This window comes from Somniosus microcephalus, chromosome 26 (assembly GCF_052327205.1).
Source record: "Somniosus microcephalus isolate GS21.2 chromosome 26, FLI_Smic_1.0, whole genome shotgun sequence".
In the NCBI taxonomy this organism is placed as follows: domain Eukaryota; kingdom Metazoa; phylum Chordata; class Chondrichthyes; order Squaliformes; family Somniosidae; genus Somniosus; species Somniosus microcephalus.
Genome location: NC_141012.1, coordinates 40,722,808 through 40,735,092, shown reverse-complemented (window position 1 = coordinate 40,735,092; position 12,285 = coordinate 40,722,808). Strand labels below are relative to the sequence as shown.

The following is a 12,285-nucleotide window of genomic DNA, read 5'->3' as shown; positions in this document are numbered from 1 at the left end:
GAAATGATTTCAGATATCTTTTAAGCAAAAAAAAAACTTTGTTCAGAATGTTCTGCAGACATGGGATGTCCAGGCCGCAGGCATTTCAGCAGCTACCCCAATGCAGGAATGCTCTCGCGGTAACCCCTGATCTCAGAATCACCAGCCCAGCCAGTAAATCTGTGTTCCCGCAGTAACCCCCGATCGGAAGGTGACTGCCTGTTAGCAGTATCCACAATTAGCGGGCTTTTGTCACCCTGATTCGTGGACACTCCCAACCAACGTTCCCACTAAGCTGCGAGGCCCCGCGCAGTGGTCTGGAGGCCTCGCGCACGCTGTTCACCGGCTTTTCAATGGAAGAAACCGCGCACACACTAACATTTGTATGGGCCGCGCAGCCAGTTAAAGGGACTGCGCACCAAAAAGCAATTAGAGGGAACATTGCTCCCAGTGTACAGTTTCCATTTATTCTCGGGACGCAGCTGATGCTACGAGTGGTAACGTGACTAAGTTAGGAGGCTGTTTAACTTGCAGGGGAACTGGGAGGTGATGGTGGTGCTCTTGTATCATGAAGCTCTATTATGTTGTTGCTGCAGTTTCACCGCCTCACTGTACCCTCCGCCCACCCCCCACTGTACCCTCCGCCCGCCCCCCGCTGTACCCTCCGCCCGCCCCCCCGCTGTACCCTCCGCCCGCCCCCCGCTGTACCCTCCGCCCGCCCCCCGCTGTACCCTCCGCCCGCCCCCCGCTGTACCCTCCGCCCGCCCCCCGCTGTACCCTCCGCCCGCCCCCCGCTGTACCCTCCGCCCGCCCCCCGCTGTACCCTCCGCCCGCCCCCCGCTGTACCCTCCGCCCGCCCCCCGCTGTACCCTCCGCCCGCCCCCCGCTGTACCCTCCGCCCGCCCCCCGCTGTACCCTCCGCCCGCCCCCCGCTGTACCCTCCGCCCGCCCCCCGCTGTACCCTCCGCCCGCCCCCCGCTGTACCCTCCGCCCGCCCCCCGCTGTACCCTCCGCCCGCCCCCCGCTGTACCCTCCGCCCGCCCCCCGCTGTACCCTCCGCCCGCCCCCCGCTGTACCCTCCGCCCGCCCCCCGCTGTACCCTCCGCCCGCCCCCCCGCTGTACCCTCCGCCCGCCCCCCCGCTGTACCCTCCGCCCGCCCCCCCGCTGTACCCTCCGCCCGCCCCCCGCTGTACCCTCCGCCCGCCCCCCGCTGTACCCTCCGCCCGCCCCCCGCTGTACCCTCCGCCCGCCCCCCGCTGTACCCTCCGCCCGCCCCCCGCTGTACCCTCCGCCCGCCCCCCGCTGTACCCTCCGCCCGCCCCCCGCTGTACCCTCCGCCCGCCCCCCGCTGTACCCTCCGCCCGCCCCCCGCTGTACCCTCCGCCCGCCCCCCGCTGTACCCTCCGCCCGCCCCCCGCTGTACCCTCCGCCCGCCCCCCGCTGTAGCCTCCGCCCGCCCCCCGCTGTAGCCTCCGCCCGCCCCCCGCTGTAGCCTCCGCCCGCCCCCCGCTGTAGCCTCCGCCCGCCCCCCGCTGTAGCCTCCGCCCGCCCCCCGCTGTAGCCTCCGCCCGCCCCCCGCTGTAGCCTCCGCCCGCCCCCCGCTGTAGCCTCCGCCCGCCCCCCGCTGTAGCCTCCGCCCGCCCCCCGCTGTAGCCTCCGCCCGCCCCCCGCTGTAGCCTCCGCCCGCCCCCCGCTGTAGCCTCCGCCCGCCCCCCGCTGTAGCCTCCGCCCGCCCCCCGCTGTAGCCTCCGCCCGCCCCCCGCTGTAGCCTCCGCCCGCCCCCCGCTGTAGCCTCCGCCCGCCCCCCGCTGTAGCCTCCGCCCGCCCCCCGCTGTAGCCTCCGCCCGCCCCCCGCTGTAGCCTCCGCCCGCCCCCCGCTGTAGCCTCCGCCCGCCCCCGCTGTACCCTCCGCCCGCCCCCCCGCTGTACCCTCCGCCCGCCCCCCGCTGTACCCTCCGCCCGCCCCCCGCTGTACCCTCCGCCCGCCCCCCGCTGTACCCTCCGCCCGCCCCCCGCTGTACCCTCCGCCCGCCCCCCGCTGTACCCTCCGCCCGCCCCCCGCTGCACCCTCCGCCCGCCCCCCGCTGCACCCTCCGCCCGCCCCCCGCTGCACCCTCCGCCCGCCCCCCGCTGCACCCTCCGCCCGCCCCCCGCTGCACCCTCCGCCCGCCCCCCGCTGCAGCCTCCGCCCGCCCCCCGCTGCAGCCTCCGCCCGCCCCCCGCTTTAGCCTCCGCCCGCCCCCCGCTGTAGCCTCCGCCCGCCCCCCGCTGTAGCCTCCGCCCGCCCCCCGCTGTAGCCTCCGCCCGCCCCCCGCTGTAGCCTCCGCCCGCCCCCCGCTGTAGCCTCCGCCCGCCCCCAGCTGTAGCCTCCGCCCGCCCCCCGCTGTAGCCTCCGCCCGCCCCCCGCTGTAGCCTCCGCCCGCCCCCCGCTGTAGCCTCCGCCCGCCCCCCGCTGTAGCCTCCGCCCGCCCCCCGCTGTAGCCTCCGCCCGCCCCCCCGCTGTACCCTCCGCCCTCCCCCCCGCTGTACCCTCCGCCCTCCCCCCCGCTGTACCCTCCGCCCTCCCCCCCGCTGTACCCTCCGCCCTCCCCCCCGCTGTACCCTCCGCCCTCCCCCCCCGCTGTACCCTCCCCCCTCCCCCCCCGCTGTACCCTCCCCCCGCTGTACCCTCCCCCCCACTGTACCCTCCGCCCGCCCCCACTGTACCCTCCTCCCGCCCCCCACTGTACCCTCCGCCCGCCCCCACTGTATTCCCAATCTAGATGATATTCCTATCTATCCTTCTTATGTCCAAAGTGTACAACCTCACACTATTAAATTAAGCTGCAGCCACTCACTTTATGTCCATATTCAATATTCTGCTCTGTTCACAGTGCACTATGCTTAGCATCACCTGCAGCCTTGGATATATTCTCCAAGTCTAACCCGTTTATGTTGAGGTTGAAAAGCTGAGGCCCCCATATTGGCCGTTGGGGGCCAACACTTGTCACTCTTGGCCAATGCGAGAATATTCCTTTTGTCTCAACTCCGGTTCCACCTTCAAACTCATTTCCTATCCATCCCAGATTCTATATCCATGGACACCAGTTTTAGCTGACCGCCTCTGCATGGAACTTTGTCAAATACCTCCTGAATGCCCACGGTCAGGAATTCCTCCGGAGCTGCTCCCACTGTGTCTCAATAAAAGAAAGAAGAACTTGCATTTTCACGATCTCAGGATGTCCCAAAGCGCTTTGCAGCCAATGAAGTACTTTTGAACTGTGGTCACTGTTGTAATGTAGGAAAAGCGGCAGCCAATGTGCGCACAGCAAGATCCCACAAACAGCAATGTGATAATGACCAGATAATCTGTTTTATTGGCCAGGACCCCAGAGAGAACTCCCTTGCTCTTCTTCGAGTGTCATGGTGTTTTTTGCGTTCACCTGAGAGGGTCTTGGGTTTAACGTTACTAGAAGTCTGGCGAAAAGCCCGTGTCTGATGGGATTGTTCTGTGTCCATCTCCTCAGTGGCTCGTAACAAAACTGTTTTAGGTCAGACACGACCTGTCTTTCACAAAACCTGCCAACTCCCTAATCAGCTTCTCCTTTTCCAAGTGCTCACTTCCTCTGTCCCTGACACTTGATTGGAGTAATCTTCCCACTACTGACCTTGAACTGACTGGTCTGTGTTTACTTGGCTTGTGCACTCTTCCTTTCTTTGAATGTTTGCTACTTTCCAATCCTCCAGTACTATCCCAAAATCTAGGGAACTTTGGAAGATTGTAACCAACATATCACAAATGTTCTCACCAATATTTTAATACCTGTAGCTGAAAGCTATATGGGGGCTGGTGTCAATCCCATCATTTTATAATTTATCATTTAGAATTTTTCCTCCTCTAAGTTTCTCCCCTTCACTAATCTCTAGTAAAGTGCAGCCAATGACTATGGGTTTATATCTGTGATCTCCTCTCTCCTCCTCACAAAGAGTGGAGGTGCATTAAGTATTACATGAACCCGTTTTCCATGGAGGTGTTCACTTTGGAATATCGGAGCTGGGATGGTGGGGGGAGTGACGAGGGGAATAGGGAGGCGGTCATTCGGCCCCTCGAGCCTGTTTCGTCATTCGATTCGATCGTGGCTGACGTGTACCTCAACTCCATTGGCCCACTTTGTTGCCTTGTGTGACTGGTAGAGTGAGTTGCACAGTGGGTTAGAAACTGTCCTTTCACCAATAGCAATCAGGGTGAAATCTAGCCCCAGACTGATGGGATAAAAGCCTCCCTTGTCTGTTGGCAGTGTGTTTGGAAAGTCTCAACCCAGTTCATAGTGAGGAAAAGGTCACAGCGCAGAATTGACTGGGGCTTGTCTGTGTCTGTGGAAGGGTGCGCTAGGAGTGCCAAATTTGTACTTCTCTTAATGAACATACTACACAGCAGGGTATAGCAAAAGGGGAGCTGTGTGTTTGAACAGATTCTGCTGGGGCACAACGTACGGCAGGATTATTTGGCTCTCTGTTCTGTCTGGGATAACGTTTCTGCATATTTACCTCTTACTGTGGAAAGTTAGCAGTGACGGTAATCCGACACTCGCTGTAATTACCATAGTGCCAGTGCTTTATACCATTAAACACAGTGCAGTGTGATTACACCAATTAAACCAATTTGTTTTTAAAATAGAGCAGGTACAGTACTGAAGTCACACTGCAGGATCCAGGTGATGTGTCTCATGTCTGCAGTGGATTTTATACCGGGAATGCCGTACTCTGTACTAGCAGTTTCTGATGCTTTGCAAGACTGCAGTGATTGTGAAATGCCAATTCCAGAAATATTTATTTAACGATTTAGCCTGTGGCTGTATTAAAAGGCCCTCAGTTTTTTTTTGTCTCCCCATTCTTTATTTCAATAACTTTACAGAGATAATCGGTTTGAGAAGATGGAATTGGGATCAGTAAGTGCTTTTCCAGCTTTTTCAAACAAAAAGCGCTTCACTGTTTCTGAGAACTTTCTGGAAAATTCCTGTAAAACTCTTGTGTCCGTGGGGTGTCATTAAACGAGCAGCATAAAGCACTGACTGACATGGCCAGTCTTGTGTTACAGTGCAGTGCTTCCACCACCAGGCAGGAGATGGTAAAACCTGTAATAACAACAGAAAATGCTGGAAAAACTCAGCAAGTCAGGCAACATCCGTGGAGAGAAATTTGAGTTGACGTTTCGGGTTTGACCCTTCTTCAAAACTGGAGAGAAAAGGAACTAGATCGAAGGCAGGGCTGCGATCGGACAAAAGAATAAAAGAACCAAAAGAAGTAAAAGAGATTAGAAGCTAGACGAGATGGTAATAGGCTGTGATTAGGTGTAAAGTGTACTGGCAGGGCAAAAGATAGCTGCCAGGTGTGAGAGAGAAACAAAAGGAAAGGGGGGGGGGGGGAAAGGAAAGGAGTGGAAAAATATGAGTGAAAATGAAATAGGGGCCGAGGTTATGATCTGAAATTGTTGAACTCGATATTGAGACCGGAAGGCTGCAGACTGCCTAATCGGAAGATGAGGTGCTGTTCCTCGAGTTTACGTTGAGCTTCCATGGAACAGTACAAGAGGCCAAGGACGGTGAGGTCCGAGTGGGAATGGAGCGGTGAATTGAAATGACAGGCGACCGGAAGCTCGGGGTCACCCTTACGGACTGAACGGAGGTGTTCCGCAAAGCGGTCACCCAATCTGCGTTTGGTCTCCCCAATGTAGAGGAGACCGCATCGTCAACATTGGGGAGACCAAACGCAGATTGGGTGACCGCTTTGCGGAACACCTCCGTTCAGTCCGTAAGGGTGACCCCGAGCTTCCGGTCGCCTGTCATTTCAATTCACCGCTCCATTCCCACTCGGACCTCACCGTCCTTGGCCTCTTGTACTGTTCCACGGAAGCTCAACGTAAACTCGAGGAACAGCACCTCATCTTCCGATTAGGCAGTCTGCAGCCTTCCGGTCTCAATATCGAGTTCAACAATTTCAGATCATAACCTCGGCCCCTATTTCATTTTCACTCATATTTTTCCACTCCTTTCCTTTCCCCCCCCCCCCCCCCCTTTCCTTTTGTTTCTCTCTCACACCTGGCAGCTATCTTTTGCCCTGCCAGTACACTTTACACCTAATCACAGCCTATTACCATCTCGTCTAGCTTCTAATCTCTTTTACTTCTTTTGGTTCTTTTATTCTTTTGTCCGATCGCAGCCCTGCCTTCGATCTAGTTCCTTTTCTCTCCAGTTTTGAAGAAGGGTCAAACCCGAAACGTCAACTCAAATTTCTCTCCACGGATGTTGCCTGACTTGCTGAATTTTTCCAGCATTTTCTGTTGTTATTTCGGATTTCCAACATCTGCAGTATTTTGCTATGGTAAAACCTGTGCTGGCTTCATTGACCAAAGCAGAACACTGGGGGCAGGTGCCAGGCCACGAGCTTCAAATGCTAATTGGGTTGAACTGTTCTGGCCTTTAACTTGCCAATTTGTAAGTGCCAAATCTTATCAATAATCACATTGTATGGCCAATAGATGCAATAGTTTATTTTAATTTGTTATATACTTTTTAGTGTCAGCTGTGGCTCACTGATTGCTCTCTACCTCTGAGTCAGAAGGTCGTGGGTTCAAACCCCACTCCAGAGACTTGAGTACAAAAACCTATGTTGATACTCCAATGCAGCGCTGACGGAGTGCTGCACTGTCGGAGGTGCCATCTTTTGGAAGAGACATTAAACCGAGACCCTGTCTGTCCTCAGGTGGACTTAAAAGATCCCATGGCACTATTTCGAAGAGGAGCAAGGGAGTTCTCCCTGGTATCCTGGCCAATATTTATTCCTCAGCCAACATCACTAAAAACAGATTATCACATTGCTGTTTGTGGGGCGTGTTTCCTACATTACACACTTCAAAAGTACTTCATTGCAGCATTTGACCAAGTGTGGCATCAAGGAGCCCTAGTGAAACTGAAGTCAATGGGAATCGGGGGGGAAAAGTCTCCACTGGCTGGAGTCATACCTAGCACTAAGGAAGATGATTGTGGTGGTTGAAGGTCAATCATCACAGCCCCAGGACATCACTGCAGGAGTTCCTCAGGGCAGTGTCCTAGGCCCAACCATCTTCAGCTGCTTCATTAATGACCTTCCCTCCATCGTAAGGTCAGAAGTGGGGAGGTTCGCTGATGACTGCACAGTTTTCAGTGCCATTCGCAACTCCTCAGATAATGGAGCAGTCCATGCCCGCATGCAGCAAGACCTGGACGACATTCAGGCTTGGGCTGATAAGTGGCAGGTAACATCCTTGCCACACAAGTGCTAGGCAATGACTATCTCCAACAAGCGAGAGTCTAACCACCGCCTCTTGACATTCAATGGCATTACCATCACCGAATCCCCCACCATCAACATCCTGGGGGTCACCATTGACCAGAAATTTAACTGGACCAACCACATAAATACTGTGGCAACAAGAGCAGGTCAGAGGCTAGGTATTCTGCAGCGAGTGTCTCACCTCCTGACTCCCCAAAGCCTTTCCACCATCTACAAGGCACAAGTCAGGAGTGTGATGGAATACTCTCCACTTGCTTGAATGAGTGCAGCTCCAACAACACTCAAGAAGCTTGACACCATCCAAGACAAAGCAGCCCACTTGATTGGCACCCCTTCCATCATCTTAAACATTCACTCCCTCCACCACCGGCGTACCGTGGCTGCAGTGTGTACCATCTACAAGATGCACTGCAGCAACTCACCAAGACTTCTTCGCCAGCACCTCCCAAACCCGCGACCTCTTCCACCTAGAAGGACAAGGACAGCAGGCGCATGGGAACATCACTACCTGCAAGTTCCCCTCCAAGTCACACACCATCCTGACTTAGAAGTATATCGCCATTCCTTCATCGTCGCTGGGTAAAATCCTGGAACCCCCTCCCTAACAGCACTGTGGGAGCACCTTCACCACACGGACTGCAGCGGTTCAAGAAAACGGCTCACCACCACCTTCTCAAGGGTAACTACGGATGGGAATAAATGCTGGCCTTGCCAGCAACGCCCACATCCCATGAATGAATTAAAAAAAAAAATTGGCTGTAAAGCGCTTTGGGACATCCTGAGGTTGTGAAAAGTGCTATCGAAATGCAAGTGTTGCTTTCTATATATTAAAAAAATCTTTTCTGACCTACATATCTTTCACCAGCCAACATCCTATTTAGAGGTTTGAAGCAATTGTTTTACACAATGGCTTATTAGGACACGGAATGCAGAATTAGTAACAGCTTTATATATTTTTTTTAAAAAGTGGATGAATAGTCGAAAAATAAAAATCTAAAAGGCTATGGGGAAAGGGCAGGGGATCAGGACCAAGTGAAACACCCAGGCACGATGGGCTGAATGGTTTACTACAGTGCAGTAATATTCTACTGTTCTATATTTCCACTCATTCTCTGTAAATTGCCCTTGAGTTAGGCATTGTGACCTGGGATTTAACCCGTTCACCAGCTCTTTCACTTTCTCTGGCCTTTGACCTCCCCACAGCCACCCACCCCCGGTCCGATGGTCCAGCGGGTGGCTCGGTGTTGACGCACCAGGGCGCTGCACCGCTGAGCTGCCCCCTCGGCTCCCCTCCCAATAAATATACATAGAAAATCTCAACTCAATCTGTTGGAGCTCAGTTCTTCCAGCTATCGCCAACCACCTCCTTCACTTTTACAAATAGATTGTACTCGTGTACAAGATTTAAAATTTTTTTTTAATGCTTTTTGTTTTTAACAATTACAATGTTTTATTTTTGCTCAAGTAAAACTACTGCAGCAGCTGAATTTGACAGCAGCAGACCATTGCCATGACGACAGGGAGCTATTAAAAAGGCCCGAGCCCAGTTTGATGCTGGTTCGAGGTTGCGTCACTGTGGGAATTGTAGTCAAAGTGTGAATCTCCCCTCCCGCCAACTACAGAGCCCAGCATCCGTTGCAGATTTCACTACAGCATTAAAGTCAGAAATAACTTTATTTCAACCCAACCCATTTGTCGGCTTCCTCCTCAGGTATATTTGTAGGTCTGTTTATAGCCTTTCACCGGCACTGAGTAACAGTAGCCTGAGGCAGGACTTCTTTCCTGCAGAGCTTGGGAAATCAATGTTATGGGGCAATGAAACCTGGGTCCCATCATCACACCACTAGTTGAGCACTCCTTTAAACGAGACCTTTTTTTCAGCCTGTCCCAATCGCTAAGTGAGTGAATGCACCCTGTGCTCTGATACTGAGCCATACGGATCAGGATGCTCTCCGATTAAATGCCGGGTCTGTACTCAGTTAGCTAATACCCCGTTGGCCGGCGTGGCTTCAGCTGTCTTGGACCCACGCTCTGGAATTCAATCCCTAAATCCCTCCACCTAGAATCATAGAATAGTACAGCACAGAAGGAGTCCATTCGGCCCATCGAGTCTGCGCCGGCTCTTTCGAAGAGCAATCCAGTTAATCCCACTCCCCTGCTCTTTTCCCCATATCCCTGCAATTTTTTCTCCTTCAAGTATTTATCCAATTCCTTTTGAAGGCTACTATTGAATCTGTATCCACCGCCCTATCCGGCAGTGCATTCCAAATCCTAACCACTCGCTGCGTAAAAATGTTTTTCCTCCTGTCGCTTCTGGTTCTTTTGCCAATCACCTTAAATCTGTGCCCTCTGGTTACCGACCCATCAGCCATTGGAGACAGTTTCTCTTTATTTAATTTAGCGAAACCGGTCATGATTTTAAACTCCTCTGTCAAATCTCCTCTTAGCCTTCTCTGTTCTAAGGAGAACAACCCCAGCTTCTCTTGTCTACCCTCATCCCTGGAACCATTCTAGTAAATCTCTTCTGTACTCTCTCCAATGCCTTCACGTCCTTCCTAAATTGTGGTGCCCAGAATTGGACACAATACTCCAGCTGGGGCCGAACTAGTGCTTTATAAAGGTTCAACATCTCTTCCTGGCTTTTGTGCTCTATACCTCTATTTATAAAGCCCAGGATCCCATATGCTTTATTAACTACTTTGTTAACCTGTCCTGCCACCTTCAAAGATTTGTGCACAAGCACCCCCAGGTCGCTCTGTTCTTGCACCCCCTTCAAAATTTTCAACTTAGCATGTATTGTCTCTCCTCATTCTTTCAACCAAAATGTATCACCTCACTTTTCTGTGTTGAATTTCATCTGCCATGTGCCCACCCATTTCACCAGCCTGCCTGTGTCCTCTTGAAGTCTATTACTATCTGCCTCACTGTTTACTACACTTCCAAGTTTCGTGTCATCTGCAAATTTTGAAATTGTGCCCTGTACCCCCAAATCCAAGTCATTAATGTATGTCAAAAACCGCAGTGGTTCTAGTACTGAACCCTGGGGAACTCCACTCTATACCTGCCTCCAGTCTGAAAAGCAGCCATTCACCACAACTCTCTGTTTTCTATCCCGTCGCCAATTTTGTATCCATGCTGCTACTGCCCCTTTAATCCCATGGGCTTCAATTTTGTTAACGAGCCTCTCCACTTCCCTCTCCTCCTTTAAGACACCCCCCCCCTTAAAAACCGCCTCTTCGACCAAGCCAGGCATCCATTTTCTTTCCTTACACCTGCGAAAAGCACCTTGGGACCTCTTTCTAAGTTAAAGGGGCTATTTGATCGGTAAAGCCGGTAGTAGGAGTGTTACAGTCACCCCCAGCGTTCCTGGGCTAAGAAGGAGAAATATTAGTCTGAGTTGCTGCTCATGGTCCCCACCCAGTGACCGCTGTTGGAGAGTGTAATTATATGGGCATGAGTTAAGTGGTCTCGTCTGTGATGTCCCCCATGGAAAAAATAGCCCCTGGAGCTGACGGTCTGTATAGTGATGAATGGCCACTCAAGCGAAATGCCACCCCCGGTGGCTGCATGTGGAACTGTACCCTCGGAGAGAGTCACCGTCTAAAGAGAAGTGGGGGAGGGGAGGGAAAAGGATGAGACTGACTTGGCTAACGAAGGGGCCAGCAACCTTTGAAAATAGAGCATTCAAAAAAAATGCTTCCCAGCAGATCTGCCCCCTTACCAGGATCACCGTGTTCACATTGGGTGAGGCCGAGTGAGCTGTAGCTGCTTGATTCATTCACAGCCCCGACCCCCGTACTCTGTGCGATAGGATCAGTGTTGGGGAGAGGGTCAATGCCCTGAGGGGGTGGTGGTGGGCCTTCTTCTCGAACCACAAGCAGTTTGAGTGTCTTGCTCGGCCCACTTCAGAGGGCAGTTAAGAGTCAACCACGTTGGTGTGGGACTGGAGTCACATATAGGCCCAGACCAGGTAAGAACGGCAGGCTTCCTTCCCTAAAGGACATTAGTGAACCAGTTGGGTTTTTACGGCAATCTGACAGCTTCATGGTCACTTTTGCTGGTGGTGGTGCTTCCACAGTGATGTTGGATCGAGAATTGCAGGATTCTGGCCAGTGACAATGAGAGAGCGGTGATAAATGTCTGTCAGGATAGCGTATAGCTTGGAGGAGAAGTTGAAGGTTGTGGCATTCCCATGATATTGCTGCTCTTGTCCTTCCTAGTGGTAGACATCTTGAAGCTGGGCGGTGCAGTCCAAGTGCATGAACTTAATGCTATTGAACCTTGTTCTTAGAGAAAACTATTGTCTGTGAGGAGGGATACTCTGCTCCCTCTGGTGCAGTTCGAGCTTTGTTCTAATCCCGGTCTGTCTCACGCCAGGTTTATCAATGCCAGGCGGCGTATTCTGCAGCCGATGCTCGATGCCAGTAATCCTGACCCAGCTCCAAAAGCCAAGAAAATCAAATCCCAACACCGGCCGACTCAGCGCTTCTGGCCTGACTCGATCGCAGCGGGGGTGCTACAGCAGCAAGGAGGGAATCCCAGCAACCCGGACAGTAAGTGTGCGCTGGGCACTCACCTCATACACAGCCAGCCTCAGTATCTCAGTGCATGATACTCTGCAGCCCTCTCTCTATCTGATAAACTGGGACACCAGCAGTCTGTGTGTCTCTCCCCGCGTCTGTCTGCCCCCCGTCTCTCTGCCTCCCGTCTCTCTGCCTCCCGTCTCTCTGCCCCCCGTCTCTCTGCCCCCCGTCTCTCTGCCCCCCGTCTCTCTGCCCCCCGTCTCTCTGCCCCCCGTCTCTCTGCCCCCCGTCTCTCTGCCCCCCGTCTCTCTGCCTCCCGTCTCTCTGCCCCCCCGTCTCTCTGCCCCCCGTCTCTCTGCCCCCGTCTCTCTGCCCCCCGTCTCTCTGCCCCCCGTCTCTCTGCCCCCCGTCTCTCTGCTCCCCGTGTCTCTCCCCGCCCCCCGTCTCTCTCTCTCCCCCCCCGTCTCTCTC

At 54.0% G+C, this 12,285-nt stretch overlaps 1 protein-coding gene across 9 annotated transcripts in view; it reads left to right on the top strand.

Moving 5' to 3' along the window:
• The window catches only part of pknox2 (pbx/knotted 1 homeobox 2), a 464,550-nt gene that overhangs the window by 448,199 nt on the left and 4,066 nt on the right, over positions 1-12,285 (top strand). For all 9 annotated transcript variants that reach the window (XM_085968080.1, XM_085968086.1, XM_085968078.1 and 6 more), the window contains one exon: positions 11,669-11,844. In XM_085968080.1, the coding sequence (XP_085824206.1) occupies positions 11,669-11,844 (176 nt within the window). The remainder of the gene's footprint in view (positions 1-11,668; positions 11,845-12,285) is intronic.